This window comes from Pristis pectinata, chromosome 26, assembly GCF_009764475.1.
Source record: "Pristis pectinata isolate sPriPec2 chromosome 26, sPriPec2.1.pri, whole genome shotgun sequence".
Taxonomy (NCBI): Eukaryota; Metazoa; Chordata; class Chondrichthyes; order Rhinopristiformes; family Pristidae; genus Pristis; species Pristis pectinata.
Window position 1 is genome coordinate 14,910,149 of NC_067430.1, and position 17,549 is coordinate 14,927,697.

Consider the following 17,549-nt stretch of genomic DNA (forward strand, 5'->3'; position numbering starts at 1 on the left):
TGAATGCCAATCAGATAAATCCTGATTGAACTGAAGAAGGCTCTGGTCAGACCACACCATGAGTAGCATGTTCAGTTCTGATCACTGAGTGTAGGAGGCAGCACAAAGAAGAACTTGGACTGTTTGCTAGCCTGATATCTGAATTATGAGAAAAGACAGGAGGACTTGGCTTGCCGGGCCTAACACTTTAATTGTTTCTCTTTCCACAGATGCTGTTTGACCTGCTGAGTAATTCCAGCATTTTTTTGTTTTTATTTCAGATTTCCAGCATTTGCAGTTTTAAGGAGATATCTGAGGTCTGCTCAAGGACTAAGGCGATGGGATTCATGTTCAAGTGATTGAGAAGTAACTTTAGGACTAAAATCAGAAGGGTGATATCAAGAGATTTACAAGTATTGAAGGCAGAAATCCTGGAATAACAGAACAAATAACTGGATGTATCAAAGGGATGAAAAGTGTTGTTCTGTATCAATGAATTAAAATGAATAGAATAGTTTTTTTCCTATAAATGATTTTAGTTCTAAACCTATATTCAGATTTGTTTTTGATTTTAAGTCCTTTCAAAGTTTTCTTTAAATTGGCATGGATACCAATACTAGATTGGAAGAACAGCAGATGAATCAGTTATTCACGTGGCAATTCACTTGTATTTCTTTCAATCTGGTATCTTGAATTCACCCTTCACATTTTGGTCTTCTATGGATTGGAGAAACCAAACACAGATTGGATGGTCACTTTGAAGAACACCTGGATTCAGTTCACAGGAGTGGTTTTAACTGCTACATTGTCACATACTCTCACTCCATCAGAGATATTCTTTGTTCTACCCATCTTTCCCTCATCTTCTCTGCTACTGAAAAGTAGCTTGTTTTCTCCATTCCCCTGTTCTGATGAAGGGTTCTAGACATGAAACTTTAGCTATTTCTCTTTCCACAAATGCTACCTGACATGATGAGTGTTTCCAGCATTTTCTGTTTTTATTTCATATTTCTAGCATCTGTACATTTTTGATTCTCAGTTTAAAGATCTCCTCTTGGATAAATTAAAGCAGAAATTGATGTCTTTACTCATCAGAAGCAGAAAGTTAGCATTTCCAGTCATTGACTTTACATACAAAAGTTGAAATCAATACATTGTCCTAAGATGTACATATATCCTCAGATGCTGTCTGACTCTGACAAGTGTTTAGAGAATTTTTAATACAGCATTTATTTCAGATTTGGCTTGTTCTGGCATCGGAGCAAGACTCCCATGGGTGCTTAAAAACAAAAACAAACTGCTGGAGGAACTGAGCGGCCAGCAGTTTGCTTTTTTAGCTCCAGATTGCAGTCTCTTGTGTCTCCCATAGGGGTTAACAGGCCTGAAACACCACGGCCGCCATTTTGAGTGGGTCAACGCCGCGCAGCCATCTTGAGTGGGTCGAGATCCTGTAGCCGGTTACTTCGCCAAGATGGAAGAGAGTCACAGAAAACTGCTGCAGAAACACCGAGTGACGCTGGTGACCAGCCTGCAACCCGAGCCCCTGTGTAGCCGACTGGTGGCGAAGCGCATTTTCACCGAGGACATGATAGAGGAAGTCAAGGTGTGCGAGGGAGATGGGACTCCAGGGAGTGACTGGGGTCCCAGTCGGGTGTTAGTGACATTAACTGTTTCAGCTCTCGGGGCATTCGGAGTGATGGAAGGAGTAAGGTGGTTCCTGACTGAGGGTGAAGTCGGGCTTCGGTTGCTACGAAAATAAATAAAACACTGCAGATGCTGGAATTCTGGAATAAATAACATTTCAGGTCAGAGAAGCTTAGGCGGGACCTCTGCTTACGGTTAGTCCTGGTCTGGGCGCAGGTATCGCGAATCGGCCCTTGACTGGGTGGGCCACCTTCAAGCGATTGTTGGAACCCAACTGAAGTATCCCAGAAAATCGTAAGACTAAATAGATCTTTCAGAATTGTATTGTGAAAACTGCAAGTGTAGCAAATCATAGTTAGTTGTGTAAGTTTTAAAAGAACGAGAATAAATTACTTTCTGAAAAGCAAAAAAATCCTGAAGATGTTGGAAATCTGAAATAAAAACAGAATATCCTGGAGATTCTCAGTGGGTCAGGCAGCTTCAGGGGAGAGAAGAACAGAGTAGCTGTAGCTATCTCCAGCATTTTCTGAATTAAGATATCTTTATAAGTTACTTGTACATCGAAACACATGTTTTGCGTAGAGTGTTTATGGGAGCAGCCCGCAAGTGTCGCCACACTTCCAGCACCAACATAGCATGCCCACAACTTCCTAAATCGTACGTCTTTGGAACGTGGGAGGAAACCGGAGCACCCAGAGGAAACCCACACAAACGCGGGGAGAATGTACAAACTCCTTACAGACAGCAACCGGAATTGAATCCGGGTTGCTGGCACTGTAATGGCGTTAGGCTAACTGCTACATTACCGCTTGTTCTTTAAGATCTACTTGTTTTGACATACACCAGATAGTTTGGGAAACGTTCCTGCTTGGATCTTTTAATAATGCTCATTTTAATTGCTTCCACAACTGAGATTGTATAAGGAAATGTATACATAGGATGTCCATTTGCTTGCCAGTCAGTTTAAATGGTGGTGTAACAATTTCTGCCTGTTTGCCACGTTTCTTCCCCATTCTCTTATCAATGCTCTAAAAGAAACATCCCAAACAAATCCTTGTTGTATTTGTGCAACTCAGTCCTCGTGTAATTTACTTTCATCTTAAAATGATTCCCAATGAGGAGATAGAATATTTAATAAAATGACAAGTTAATGGTGTAAAAAGCTGTTGTAATTTTGTGGCAGCTTTGCAATGGACCTAAGGGCTGAAAATGAAACTCGGTTTTGAATCTTTAAAAAGGTTTAATTTGTTATTATGGTGCTTCAAAAGTAAAATTGCTGATGCTGGAATTCTAAACAAAAATCCCTGCCCTGATCTCAAATGGAAAGTAATGAGGTATCACAATTATCAGCTTTCCACAGTCAAAAGTGTATATTTTTGGATGGGAACATTAGCACAACAACTCTAAGAAGACAAAATAACTGAGAGAGTGGGAACTTGAAAGTATTCTGTTTAAGACATCGTTCATCATACCTTTATATCTACGTGTTAATACATTCAAGGTGTTTGGACTGTATGTATTGGAGATGTGGAAGAGATGTAATAACTGTTTTCTGAAATTTGTTTTGATTTGTTTGTCATGATGGAATGCTGGAAGATTAGCCAATTCAATATATTTAATGCCAGCTAATGTTGTAACAAACAAAAATTGCTTAGTTTTAAATTACATTTTATAAATGATCAAAATCTGATTCATAGAATTTTCTTTGCTCGTAGAACTCAGGGACACGCAGGGATCAAGCCCGTCAGTTGATAACTGATCTGCAGACTCGTGGGACAAAAGCATTTCCAGCTTTTTTGGAGAGTCTGGAGGAAACAGGACAACATAATCTTGCTGATTTACTGAGAGAGGGGCTCTCCATCCGATCCAGCTCTTCCATTTCTGTTAAACCAATCATGCCAGGGGAAGGATTCAAGCCAGTAGAGCAAATGACCCAGACTCCTCTCCCAGTCCAATGTATGTAAAGAATCTTAAAGAATTTGGTTGTGCATTTTTAAGATCTAATTATTTGGTACTGGAGTGGTTTAATTTTGTTCTCGATACTAATTCAGGTCTAGTTTGCAGCTTCTGAGTTTGTAACTGTGTCCCAGCCATCAGTTGTAGCAGATGTCAAACCACAGGGCCCCCTTCTCTCCTCCTATTGTGAAGCATGGAGAAAGAATTAAAAAGGTGACTAATAGACCAGAGGCTTGAATGGCGTGCAACATAGTACAGCAAATTGGACAGTGGATCTCAATTATCAGGTGTTTCAGATATTTAGGAAGACTGACCTGGGCCATGAAACTGGGATATATCAAAGAAACAGTGGGAAAGCTTAAATGAGAATATGCATTAAATTTGCTCATGCTAGCATCCCTTGGACTTGAATACAGGGTCAAATCAAGAGAAGTGAAGATTTTACTGGCAATAGGAATGTCAAATGTGATGAGGGAGTACAGTGCAGAAGAATAGTGACAAATGGAAGTCAAATGTTAAACATGCATGAGTTTGAAATTATAGCTGTGGTGACTTGGAATCTTTACATGGAGGAAGCAGTATTATGATAACTGTCCTCATGTTTCAGGTTCAGATACTGATTTCTTAGTTCCAGGAAAACCAACCACCAAAGGACAGAAGTATGACACAGTGAGTATTTAAATCAGTGTCAAATCAAGATATTTATTCATTTTCTTTAATTTATGAAAGATATTGATTGATGTGGAAGATAATAGTTCTAAATTGGATTTGTAGAGGTGAAGTTTTTGTAGAAGTCATTTGTGTGCAAATCCAAACCAATGTGGTAGTACACAGATGAAATTTATACTTTTGTGGCGACTCACCGTCTAGTCGGGCGAACCGGCTCGGCAGTCGGGTCGCGCGGCGTCGAAGCGACGAGGCCCAAGATGGCGGCGGGCCTCGTCTTTCCGAGCGACGGGGAGAACCCGCGCGCGGGAAAGTCCTGATGACGTAGGACTTACGTCATTGCCGGTTGTTTTGGGCGGGAACATTCTCCCTTAAAGGGCCCGCGCAAGGCGGGAAATAAACCAGTTCTGTTTGGCAATCCTCCGAGTAGAGTCTTGTTTTATTCCGCGGTAGCAACTGCTACACTTTATTAAGGTATAAAATGAGGAGTGGCTGATGAACAAATTATTCCTCTCTGGAACTAGAGATATTGTCAATTTTAAATTCATTGAACAAGTGTTCCAGTTGACTGTAAGGCTCTCATACAAAGTTTCTCTCAATTTAGCTGTTAGTGTACATTGGTTTGTCATGCAAATTTCTGCAGCATGGTACTTGATTGGTTAAGAGTATGTACACTAATACAGTTGGAAGAATTCCTGTTGATACTGTGTGGTATCTGCTGCTACAAGTACATTGTTGAAGCAGAGAAGTATATCAATATATCTATTGTAGCTGACCTGAAATGCTGATGGTGACAATACACAATACCCCATTGGTGACTATATCTTTGGTTTCCCATGACTGAAAAAGAAATTTTTAAAATAATAAAATTATCTTTATTTTTGTCCTGATGTAGTGTATTTATTGTTAATTCACAACCACTTTATTCTCTTTATCTGAATATTTCATTTTTTTTTTATCACATTCCATTTTGCAGCACAATTTACCAAGAACTTACATCATCGAACCAAACCATTTGGTATATACTGTATGCTCTGCACAATCTTCAGTCTCATCCTATCAACATATATTTCTTTTTCTCCAATTAAATCCAAAAAGCTATTTTCTTCAGCCATTCCCACATTCTTCATTCTTATTACTTTCTGATTAAAGAAATTTCTCCTGAATTCCTTTATGGATTTATTATTGACTCTCTTTGATTTATGGTCTTTTGACACCACAAACCAGAAACATGATTTCTGTATCTACCTTCCAAATCACTTCGTTCTTTTAAAAACATCTGTCAGATCAGATCACCTATTGGATTTCTCTTTTCTACATTTATAGAACTTAATGTAAGTTATTGGATTATTTAATATTTTAGTGAAACAAAGACACATTGAATTATCATGAAGAGACTGTAATGGGTGAAAATTTCATTTGCATTTTCAGCAGGAGTCATAAAGAGAAACAGCACGGAACTGGGTTTACTTTCCTTGGTTGTCACTTATCCCTTTGCTTACTTCTAGGTTTATAAAATGGATGCCAATCCTCGAGGGTATTGTTTGATCATCAACAATGTGGACTTCTATCCAGACAGTGATTTGAAATGTCGCTTGGGCTCTGACATTGATTGTGAACGTGTCCAAAATCTCTTTAAGAAATTGTACTTTAAGACTATTGTTCGAAAAAATTTGACCAAACATGTAAGTATTTCTGCAATTGACCACTAATCATTATGGGGCCATAGAGCTCACACTGTGTCTGTGGATTGCAGTGCTGCATTGCTTTAGCTACAATGCATGGAGATCTTAGTCTATTAAAGGGGGCCCACAGCTTCAAAACCAACCAAAGGTGTTCCAAAGAGCCAGGGAAAGGAAACTTTTTACATGGAAGGACTAATTTTCTCCTTTATATGTATGCCATACGGGTCCTCCCTGGGTTACGAACACTCAGCTTATGTACCCCCATACACACAAGCGAGCTCCCATACGTATTATTAAATTCAAATGAGAAACAGTCTTGAAAAATAAAACCTGTTTACGTGTTTTAACAGTAATCTGGGCACCATTCTCTCTCCACTTTCACCACGGGAGACCACTTAAGACTGTTGCTTTGGAAATTAACAAGCAATCACTCCGATTGATACTTACATAGAAACATAGAAAACCTACAGCACAATTCAGGCCCTTTGGCCCACAAAGCTGTGCCAAACATGTCCCTACCTTAGAAATTACTAGGCTTACCCATAGCCTTCTACTTTTCTAAGCTCCATGCACCTATCCAAAAGTCCCTTGAAAGACCCTATCGTATCCGTCTCCACCACCGTTGCTGGCAGCCCATTCCACGCACTCACCACTCTCTGAGTAAAAAACTTACCCTTGACGTCTCTTCATTATGTGCAAATTTTGGACCAATTAGAGGCATTGTTTAGTTAATTTAAATGAAATTTACCACACTTTGCAGATGGGTCTTATTTCTGTTCAAAAATTACTATGACATAAAATATTAATGATTGTGTAAATGAAATGTGTTTATTCACACACAGACACATATTGTCAAAATATCTCTGTGACCCCTTTTTTTAAAGTTTTAAAAAAAAATTTTTATTTACAGCGTGGTAACAGGCCCTTCTGGCGCAATGAGTCCGCACCGCCCATTTTAAACCCAAATTAACCTACCCGTACGTCTTTGCAACGTGGGAGGAAACAGGAGCACCCGGAGGAAACCCACGCAGACACGGGAGAACGTACAAACTCCTTACAGACAGCGACAGGAATCGAACCCCGATCGCTGGCGCTGTAATAGCGTCGCGCTAACTGCTACGCTACCATGCTGTCCAAATCTGTCCAAATGCAGCCAAACCAAAACTAAGTTACAAGCACCAAGTTTGCCACCTGAATGATGATCCCATTAGCTTTTGATAATTTCTTTGCCTCATGAATGTTGTTCGATTATTTCTAGTCAGTCAGCATCGTAACCTGCCCACATCTTAGAACTATGGCCATTTACCAACTTAATGTATTAGTCATGTGTCATTTCCAAGCTTCGACAATCTTAATCTCTTAAATTTATAAATACCATTAATAAACCCGAATGCTCATGGAAAATCCACGATCATGCTTAAAATAAACATTTTGACAATAAAATTAATCCCTCTTTAGCATGTGCAACAATACTCTATTAAACAATGTAACAGCCAGTAATACCTCAAACCCACTGAGCATGGAACATTCTGATTCTATACCAGGCAGCGGATGTCTGGTATTCTATACCTGGTATTCTATACCAGGGCCAATGCTCATGTTAATTGGCCCTCATCAACACTATTCATTACAATACTGTGGAGTGCCGTATCAAGTGATTTTGCGTATTTTCCGACTGATGGACAAAATCGACTTATGGAGATCTGTACAAACAGAACCCATTTGTAACCCAGGACGGCCTGTTTAGCCATTCAAATTTTCTGCTAAAGTTTTTAACAAAATAATTGGAGCATAGGAAGCTGATGTACAAATGCAGAAAACAACATATTTTGTGAAAAGCCTCCTTCTTAGAACCTAGCTTTTAATTTCTAAAATTTGGCAACGTCTTTTGGGTAAAACAAATACTATTAGCAGAGTCTATTGCATAACGGTCTAGAGTTTAACAGAGCTAAATACCTAACCTTCCCACTAATGAATTTATTCTTTGATACTTGATGTAATACAAGTTCTAAGAAAGCCCGGTAGCGTTACAAATTTTTTTCTCTTTGACTCCCGGCCACTTTTCATTATCACTCCATGATGTTTTGGTTAATCCTTATTCTTTATTTGTTTTTCTCTGAAGCATATGTTGAAAGAACTGAGAAGTCTGGCATGCAAGGACCATGCAAATTTTGATTGTTGTGTTGTAGTTATTCTTTCGCATGGGAGTCAGGTGAGTCATGATCTTGACCTCAGCAATAGGTATGTTTGCTGCACGACTTATTTTAGTTCCATGGATCAGTCTTATGTGAATAATTAAAGGTGCAGTTTCCTGATCTTGTTTCATCTCTGTTTATGTGTTTTGCTATTTTTCTCTTTGGTTTTTTCTACTGTAAATTAAAAATTATTTACCTTCTGTGTTCTGTTTTTGCTCCATTCTTGCTGAATATGGCTCAGAAATCTTGGTTTGCAAGATGACCACTATTGTGTGAAATATAGAATTGTCACCAGTACCTAAGATGTCTTAACCTTTGTGCACAAACCTATTTATAAAATCCCCTATGATGATAAGGTTTCCAAAGATCTGAAGGTGTATTTTCTTTATTATTGCTGCAAAGGACAGGGTCACCAGCAAGGTAAGAAACAGTAACTCCTTAAATAAAGCATTTTAAAGGAACTGAAGTGAAAACAATGCTAGAAATGGATTGTAGGATTGTCAATATCCATCAAAGAACAGAGAATAGATTAAGATTCGGGGAACTTTTTCGATACTGATTAGATTTCCCACTTCATTTTCAACCAAAATTTTGTATCCTAAATGTTTACTGATCGAAAGTTAATATTTTGGAAGGGTGTCCTGCTTTTCACCTATTTGAATGCAATTTTTTCTTAAATTGAAAAGACAAAAATGAAGAGCTATGTCCATGTTAAAAATTCCAGGCAAGACAGCACAAAAAAGTAGAGCTCAGTTCTCCGTGGTATATCCCCAATGTATTTGTCAGAGAGCTGGGTTCAGCTGCATTATCACCCCAACAGGTGGCTAGTCTGTGAATGCTTACAAATTAAGAAATGGGGTGCACCATCTGAAAACAAAAACTGGGGAAGTACCAGTAATATGTGGCATATTCCTTTATTTTACTAGTAATAATGACTATCAATCTATGTAAAGAATCTTCTTTCTACTTGTTTCTGTGAAAATGTCTCCTCATTGGACAGATGAATATTTGCATTGGGAATGAAAAGCTTTATGATTTTTGGTCCTCGTGAAGCACTGCTAAATCAGGTACAATGTGAGGCAAATACAGAGTAAAGCTCAGCTTTCTTCTGCTTCACTTCATCAATGTAACTTAGTCCCACCCTCAGAAGGCATCCCCCATTGCAACGTTCTGTTATTCTACATCTCTCATAACACCCGTCCTTGTTTGCTTTTGGAGTAAGCTACATATGTACAGTATAGCCATCAGACAAAAGATTTTCATTCCATCAGTTATATCAACATTAACATTTTTAATTGACAACTATTTGTTTATAGATAATTCCTTTGCAATAACATTAGAGGAGAATGAGTGAATAATTTGTTAGTAATTACATTAGCCACACTTCTTGGATTTAGATCCTTATTACGCTTAAAGAATGTTTAAAGTTATACGTCTGTTTCTGTACTCAGGCTCAACATAGACAATTTCCTGGTGCAATATATGGAGTGGATGGAAGTCCCGCCGTTTCAGTTCAACAAATTGTCAGCTTCTTTGATGGCTCACACAGCCCAACGCTGCGTGAAAAACCCAAAATATTCTTCCTTCAAGCTTGTGGTGGAGGTAGGTGCTGAGTTATATAAATAGAGTAACAATTGGAGAAAAATTAGAGTAAGTTACTATTGAGGGGGTCGGTGACCTTATTTGAGAGTTAGTCCAGTCAAACTCTGCTCTCAATTTTAGTCAGAGGCCCTATCTGTCTATAGCCTTAAACTGTAGTATTAATATGGTATTAGATGGGATAGTAATAGTATTCAATCAGTACCAAAATATTTACCATCAAGGACTGTAGTGGTATTATAATCCAGTGGCCTGGATCAATAATCAAGAGAAAATGAGTTCAAATCTTACCAGAATAGCAGTTTAGACCTTGAGTTCAGTTTTTAAAATAAAATTTGATGATAAAAGGTTAGTAATAGAAAAAGAAAGATACTTGTGTTCTTGTAAAACCCCAAATAAACTTTCAAGTAAACAAACATGATGCCTTTTACCTTATTTGGCCTCATTTGTTACTCCTGAACCAAAAAATGGACTCCTAATTCCCAATGAAATAACCTAGTTATATCAATGGCTACAAAGAATGACAAGGGTAAAACTGGTTGCAATGAAACAACAGAGAGGTCTCAAGAGGCACATTGAGCTTAATCAACCCTATTTAGGTTCTACATAATTTAGAAAACATCTTTTCTCTTGTGCTTGAAATACCTTGCAAAAAAAAAGCCCAACATACTCTTTGCCGCCTTCATGGCTTGCTGCACCTTAACTGTAACTTCCAGTACTTTGTGTAAAGGACATGCAGGTTTCTCTGAACAGCAACAAATTTCAATCTCTCATCACGTAAAAAATACTCCAGTTTTTTCATTTTTTTTCTACCAAAGTGGATTACCTCACATTTTTCCATATTGTATTCTTTCTGCTATGTTCTCGCCCATTCACTTAGCCTGTCAATATCACACTGAAGCTTCTCTGCCTCCCCCTCACAATTCACACTGTGACTCAGCATTGTAACATCAATAAACCTGTCTATATTTACAGTAATACCTTCATCCAAATCATTGATTATCTCTTGTGATTAGCTGGGGCTCCAGCAATGATCCCTGTGACACTCCACTCACAACCTCCTGCCCTGAAAATGACCCATTTATTCCAGCTCTGTTTTCTGTCCATTAACCACTTGACAGGGTGTTATCCCTAATCCTATATGGTCTAATTTTGTTTACTAATGTTTTGTGTGGCGCTTTATGTTCAAAAACATCACATCCACTGGTTTCCTTCTTAGCCATTTTGCTGGTTGCAGCCTCACAAAACGCTAATACATTTATCAAACATATTTTCCTTACTCTATGTTAACTCTGCCCAGTCCTATCATTATTTTCTAAATTCCTTTAATCATAGATTCTAGAATGTTTCCTACTATTGATATCCAACAAATAGGTCTGTGGTTCCCATTTTCTCTCTCCCTCCTTTTGTAAACTGTGGAAACCATTCTATAATCTCTGGAATTTTGGAAGATGACAACCAATGCATCCACGATCTCAATCACCACCTCTCCCAAACCTCAGGATACAATTTTGAGGTCCAGGGGATTCATTGGCTTGCAGCCACATTATTGTATTTTTACTGACACTAATTTTCTGTCAGTTCCTACTTCATAGCAGACCTATTGTTCTCCATTATTTCCAGGAGTTTTTTTGTGTCTTCCATGAAGATAGACATAAAATATCTGTTTAATTTCTCCGTCATGTCCTTATTTCCCGAGGATAATTTCTCCTGTCTCAGTCTATAAAAGGGATTAGAATTTAACATTTTTGCTAATCTTTTACTTTTTACATACCTGTAGAAGCTTTTACTGCCTGTTTAATATTTCTTGCTGGATCACTCTCACATTCTTCACAAAAATTCCCTTTGCTGCTTTTTATTGCTCTCAACTTCTTTATCTACTTGTTTCATTGTCTCCTTTTGCCTTTTATCCCTTTATGTTTCACTTGTCTCTGTCCATAAGACTGTCTTTCTCACAGCTGGGGAATTGGCTGAGAGCAGTCTTGAAATAGAGACCAGAGGTAAACGAAGAGTATTAAAAGACAGTATTGCAGAGAGAAAGGGAGAGCAATGCTATAATGAGGGGACCTCTTTTGCATAATGTATCAGGGTATGCAAGTTAGCTGAAATACCATCTAATGAATTGAGAGTGAAAGGTTTTCATTCTTGCAGATCAAAAGGACAAAGGATTCCACACAACAGAGGAAGTGGACAGTGCTCCTGATAAATTCTCTGAAACTGCCAGTTTACAGACTGATGCTACTCCATGTCAAGCAGAGGATGAGCCAGATGCAGTATCAAGTTTACCAACCCCCAGTGACATTTTAGTTTCATACTCTACATTCCCAGGTACTTATCTAGTTAATGACTCTCGGATAATTTGATCCACTTTAAATATAGATCCAGGTGTATGTCAACACATGCACATGTTGGGGCTTGAACAGCTACTTAGTGTATATATAAGTCAGTTTACAAAATTTATATTAACATATTCAGTTATGGGATTTTTGTGATTATTACAATAATGAATATTAATGCTGAAAAATGAAGCACTTTCCATTTCAGGCACTCTATCTCTGATATTTTCCATTCCTCATATTAGTCAACTTTGTGGTTTTCTGAGCATAAGTACTAAATACAATCAGTTAGCAATAGACATGTGCACCTTGTAAAAGAATTGTATTATGGGGAAGAAAATCTAAATTTCCATAAAACGATATTTTTAAATGAATAATGGATTTGAAAGGACATTAGCAGCTTTTAATAGAACATGGTATTGGGAGGTTTCCTCCCACTTTCCAAAGGCGTACAGGTTAGGAGCTGTGGGCATGCTATGTTGGTGCTGGAAGAGTGGCGACACTTGTGGGCTGCCCCCAGCACATTCTTAGCAATGCAAAAAGACGTATTTCACTGTGTGTTTCGATGTACGTGTGACTAATAAATAAATATCTATATCTATATCACTGCTCTGGGTGTTCCTTATACTGCAGAGTCAAAATGTTGCAGAATCACAAAAGGAGCCCATTGAGCCCCCATCAAGTCCATATCAAATAATCTATTCAGTCCAATTCCCCCAGTCCCTGCAAATTATTTCCCTTCATGTGTTTATCCAATTCCCTTTCGAAAGCCATCTTCACTGTTTCCACCACTCTTACAGGCAGTAGGTTCCAGATCATAATCACCTTTCATAAAATATTCTTCACAATTACTGTGAGTTTTCCTCATCACTTTCTACTTGTGTCCCATGGTCCTCAAACCATTCGTTAACAGGAACAACTTCTCTTTATGTTTATGTTCACTTTATGTTCCCTCTGTTGCTCTCCAAAATGTTGTACTCTCTTACATCTCCATGCTGCCATCAAGGAGAACAATCCAGACTCTGCAATCTAACCTGTTCTCTAGCAGTTTACATTTTTACTAAAACAGACCATTTTTCCCAGTTGGTCATGTGATTGTTTAAGCATCTTTCTCATGTACTGGTCTTCCTTGCCATTGCGGCAGGAGATGTTCATGGAGTCTCCTCCTCACATTATATCCACCACCATTCATGACAGGATGAGGCAGGACTGCAGAGCTCTGATTGATTACTTGATGTGATATTGTTCAGCATGACTCTTCTGTTTAGCATGTATGTAGTCATGTTTTGTAGCTCAACCAGGTTGGTACCTCATTTTTAGTGACACATTGCTGCTCCTGGCAAGCTATTCTGCACTCCTATTGAAACACGGTAAGTACCCTAGTATTCTAGTGGATGTGAGGTGAACTTCAAACCTGATGTTGCTGATAGCCAATAATGCCTCAGCGATAAAGTTTTGAACTTTTGGATTTGCTACATTTTGTTCACTTGTGCTACACAACAGGATAGAAAGTGCATATGCAACAGGCAGATTTGAAGGTAAGTTGAGTTATTCCCAATGTTGGTTTTCTCAACCCAGGCTGGCTGCCATGTTATTCAAGACTTGACCAGATGATCGGGCTATTGAGATGGACAAATCTACTCATGCCTTTGCAACTCTTAATGTTGCACCTGCATGGTATTCAACATGAAAAATTGATTTATTAGCTGAGAGTGGGTATTAGGTGATACTCTACAGATTTCCTTTCTCTTAATTTGACCTGGTGTCTTGAGACTTTAAGGACTGGAGTCAACATTGAGGATTCTCAGCACCATCCCCTCCTGACTACACTCTGCAGTGTCACTTCCCAGGTTTGTCTATTCTGGTCTCTCCCAGGTACCATGATGGAGAAGTTTAAGATATTTGCTGAAAGCTGTGTTTTTGTGAGAATGACTATGTCAAACTATTTCCTGATAACTCTTTGGGATACCATTCCCAATTTAGGCCTGTCCTGCAGATATCTAGGAGAACACCTTTGCAGAATTGACTAAGTCTGGTGAGCTATTGCTGTTCCTGAATCTACTGAGCTGTGTAGTTTTATTATTGGGCTTTGACATAATGGTTTGATGGGCGGCATTTATATCACCTTCCATTTGCTAATTACACACGTTGTCAAGTTTATTAATGCCACCGATACAGTCTTCCTCAGTACTAACTATACATCCAGTTTGGTATCAAACAAAAAGTTTGAAATTGTCCTTCTGAGTCCAGAGTTGAAGTCATTTATGTAAGTGGTAAATAATAATAATGATTTCATAGGAACACCATTTCAGCCTTTTCCCAGTAGGAGTAACTTATATTCCCAGGGATCCTGTTAGGTACCATGCCCATACCCAATTTCCTCAAGGTAATTAATTTAGAGGATTGTAAATTCAATTGCAACTATTTTTGGACTTATTTCAGTTACTTAATATAGTATTACATTCATATTGTATGTATAATGGTTAATGAATCTTGCTAAGTGGCTTGCAATTTCTGAGACTATGGTGAACAACAACAATAATAAGTTGTCTAGTTGCACTCAACTTTTGGGCCCAGTATTTGATGGGCCTTTGATGTGCAGTGATAGCTTTGAGAATCACCATTGATTTTTGGAGGCAATGATTGGGAGTTCAGCTTGATATAGCACATTGATGTAGCAGTATATTATTCAGATGTTTTTGAATTTTTCCTTTAGGCTATGTGTCCTGGCGAGATAAAAGAGAGGGATCTTGGTACATTAAAACATTAGTGCGTGTTTTCAGTGAATATGCTCATTCAGAAGATCTACAGACATTACTAACAAGGGTGAGTTGCTTTATTTTACTTTGAGTGCATTGCTATGATTGAGGCTTTACATTTACAGTAAGCTCTAAAATTACACTGTAGTTCACACAGACTCTGGTGATCCAGTTGTTTCTAAGCTTACCTTTATTTGCTTTGACAGACATCTCAGTCCAGTGTCAGATATTTGTTAATTGGAATTAACTTTTTAAATTAGTTTTTCCTTTGAAGCTAAAAGACAATTTGGAAAACAAAAGGTAAAATCTCTACAACTAAGAAAGCCAGAATTTATGAATGATGCAAATTTGGATATCTGTTTTTGAATTAATCAGACAGTGAATTCTAACCACATAGGTTATTGGTATAAAGATGAAGCTGTCTTTTTTAGTATATGATCTGACACTTCATTTTCTCAAAATAGTGTCACATTGTTACCACAACTGATAGATCTGTACCCATCAGTAGCTTCAGTGATATACACCTTGAATTGGTCACTCCAGATGCCAGCCAAGTATAGGAGGATAAGTCTATGTTCTTGACCACACCAAATGGTTGAAATGTAAATTGCACATGGAACATTGACAGGAACAAGTTCAGTGACCTGATTGGTTTCTCTCTTTTCTCACTAGTTCTTTTTCAGAAGGTATTAATGTTACTTAGAGTTGCTAAGCATCTTGTCTGAGTGACAGTTCTTCCTATATTGGGCTGTGTTGATGAGTGTTGTTGGACTCTTTCATGCTTTACATTCAAGCCTGATTCCATGCTCATCTAACACACTTAAATGTGGTCCTCTGGCAAAAGTCAGAAAAAAAAAATGAGGGACCTTGACCCTCTGACGTTGTGTAAGATGGGTTGAATTGCAGCACCTTAGCTGCCACTGAGTTTATTGTCAGGAAAATCTGCACAATTCATGGCATCTTATGGGCTCCGATGCATTTTAGCTTTTTAAAATATAAGCAGTGGTTCAAAATATGTCTGTTTTCCAGGTGACAAGAAATATTTCAGAAAATGAAGAAGCTAATGGAGTGTTTAAGCAGATTCCTGGTTCTTTCAACTTTCTCCGGAAACATCTTTACTTTCTTAACAAGGAGAAGCAGTGATTTTTTTTTGGACTGTGACTGTACACACAGCTGCCTTGATGTAATACATTTCGACAAATCTCAAACCCATCTCAGGACCTTGGTTTTGAAAGGAGAAATTCTCACTGAGTTCTAATTAACTGCTATCTTCTTGATTATATATTTGTATTTGCAGCAAAATAAATCTGTAAAGGCTTTTTGTAGTCTAAATGGAGATTGTTGGATGCAAATTAATGATTGAATATACTTTAACATGTGAATTACTGTTAATCTGATAATTTGTGTACAAACCACCATTGACACAATTGTATTGAAATATTGCCAAAAGAAAACTTACCTTTTTGGAGAAGAAGAGTAATGAACTCATTTTTCAGAACATTTTAGTACATTAGGAAGGGGATGAGTCACAGAAATTTGTTTTTGAAATTTATCTGCAATAATTCATAATATGTATTATTGACAGAGAAGTGCTGAACAGAGTAAAATAGAATAATTTTTGTTTTGCTTTAAGCAAATTAGGTTCACTGATCTTCTGTAGACCTTTAAGCAATTATGGCCAATTAATTTTGCTCCACTCTACTACCAGGTTGGATTGTGAACTGAAATTGTATTTAGTACCTTGCATTTCTGTGCCCCAATCAAGATGTGAGAAGCGTGAGTTTGCTGGTATTAGCTGGGTAGTAGCTGTGGTGATACAATTGGTCTCAATCTCCTGAGATATGGAGATAAAAGCTGGCTAATGTTTTGACTCCTGATTGCTGTCCATGAACCTTGCAGGATCTTTGATGCAGGCATGAAAGAACTCAGCTGTGATACTCCATTATTTGAACAGTACATCAATAGTCACAGTAAGGCACAAGATATGTAAACTGTAAAAATGACCAGAGCATAACTTGCACCTAAGGAAACTTTCAATTAGTGTCTCAAAAGAAAGTGGTAAAGGGTTTTAAAAAAAAAACAAGGAAAAGGTATTTGCAGCAGTTACTTGATATCTTATATAACGGCGTGAATTGAATAAGACATGAAAGGATACTTAAACCTATAACTTGACACCACGCAGGCACAAGAGATGTTATGAATGGTGTATTTTCATGTTAAAAGCAAATTGCGTGTAGTTATACCAGAAATGGCATTCCCTCAAACAATTTGTGGTAAGGTTTGCAGTCTCTATGCTTCCCTCACTTCATAAAGGACTCACAGAAGATATCCCTATAGCCAAGAGCTCACTCCAGCACCTTTTTGTTTCACGTTATATTTGTTGTGCAATAGCTTTTCGTTTTGTTAATAACATATATCTTGTAAAATCATTATGGTAAAATAAATTTTATTATGAATTTCAATTATAGTCTGTTGGATTCCATTATTAAAGGACTTTCTGAATTGAAAGCCCCTCAAGCTTCAGCATGTAGTTCAACATAGCTTCAAACAGAGCAAAATATTCCAAGAACCTGCATGAGAAGTTATCAAATAAAATTTGACACATGGACACGAGGAAATATTGATTGGAGCAAAAAAACTGCAGCTGCTGGAGGAGATGGCAAGAAGTGTATGGTGGTGGAATCCAGTTGGAAGTTGCTGGAAATTATGGAGGACGAACAGTTGAAGGTG

At 37.9% G+C, this 17,549-nt stretch overlaps 1 protein-coding gene across 3 annotated transcripts; it reads left to right on the forward strand.

The window, feature by feature from the left end:
- Positions 1 to 1,292: 1,292 nt before the first annotated feature.
- casp9 (caspase 9, apoptosis-related cysteine peptidase) lies at positions 1,293 to 17,279 on the forward strand. 3 transcript variants are annotated; one of them, XM_052039572.1, is made up of 10 exons: positions 1,400 to 1,582; positions 3,339 to 3,579; positions 4,187 to 4,248; positions 5,754 to 5,930; positions 8,053 to 8,142; positions 8,528 to 8,545; positions 9,577 to 9,727; positions 11,876 to 12,052; positions 14,777 to 14,886; positions 15,849 to 17,277. In XM_052039572.1, exons 1-10 carry the CDS (start codon positions 1,451 to 1,453, stop codon positions 15,960 to 15,962), a joined length of 1,272 nt encoding a protein of 423 aa, XP_051895532.1. In that variant the 5' UTR covers positions 1,400 to 1,450; the 3' UTR covers positions 15,963 to 17,277. The 3 variants fall into 3 exon arrangements, with proteins under 3 accessions (XP_051895533.1, XP_051895532.1, XP_051895534.1); XM_052039573.1 differs by lacking the exon at positions 8,528 to 8,545 and having other exon boundaries at positions 1,293 to 1,582; positions 15,849 to 17,279; XM_052039574.1 differs by lacking the exons at positions 8,053 to 8,142; positions 8,528 to 8,545 and having other exon boundaries at positions 15,849 to 17,258.
- The last annotated feature ends 270 nt before the right edge of the window (positions 17,280 to 17,549 follow it).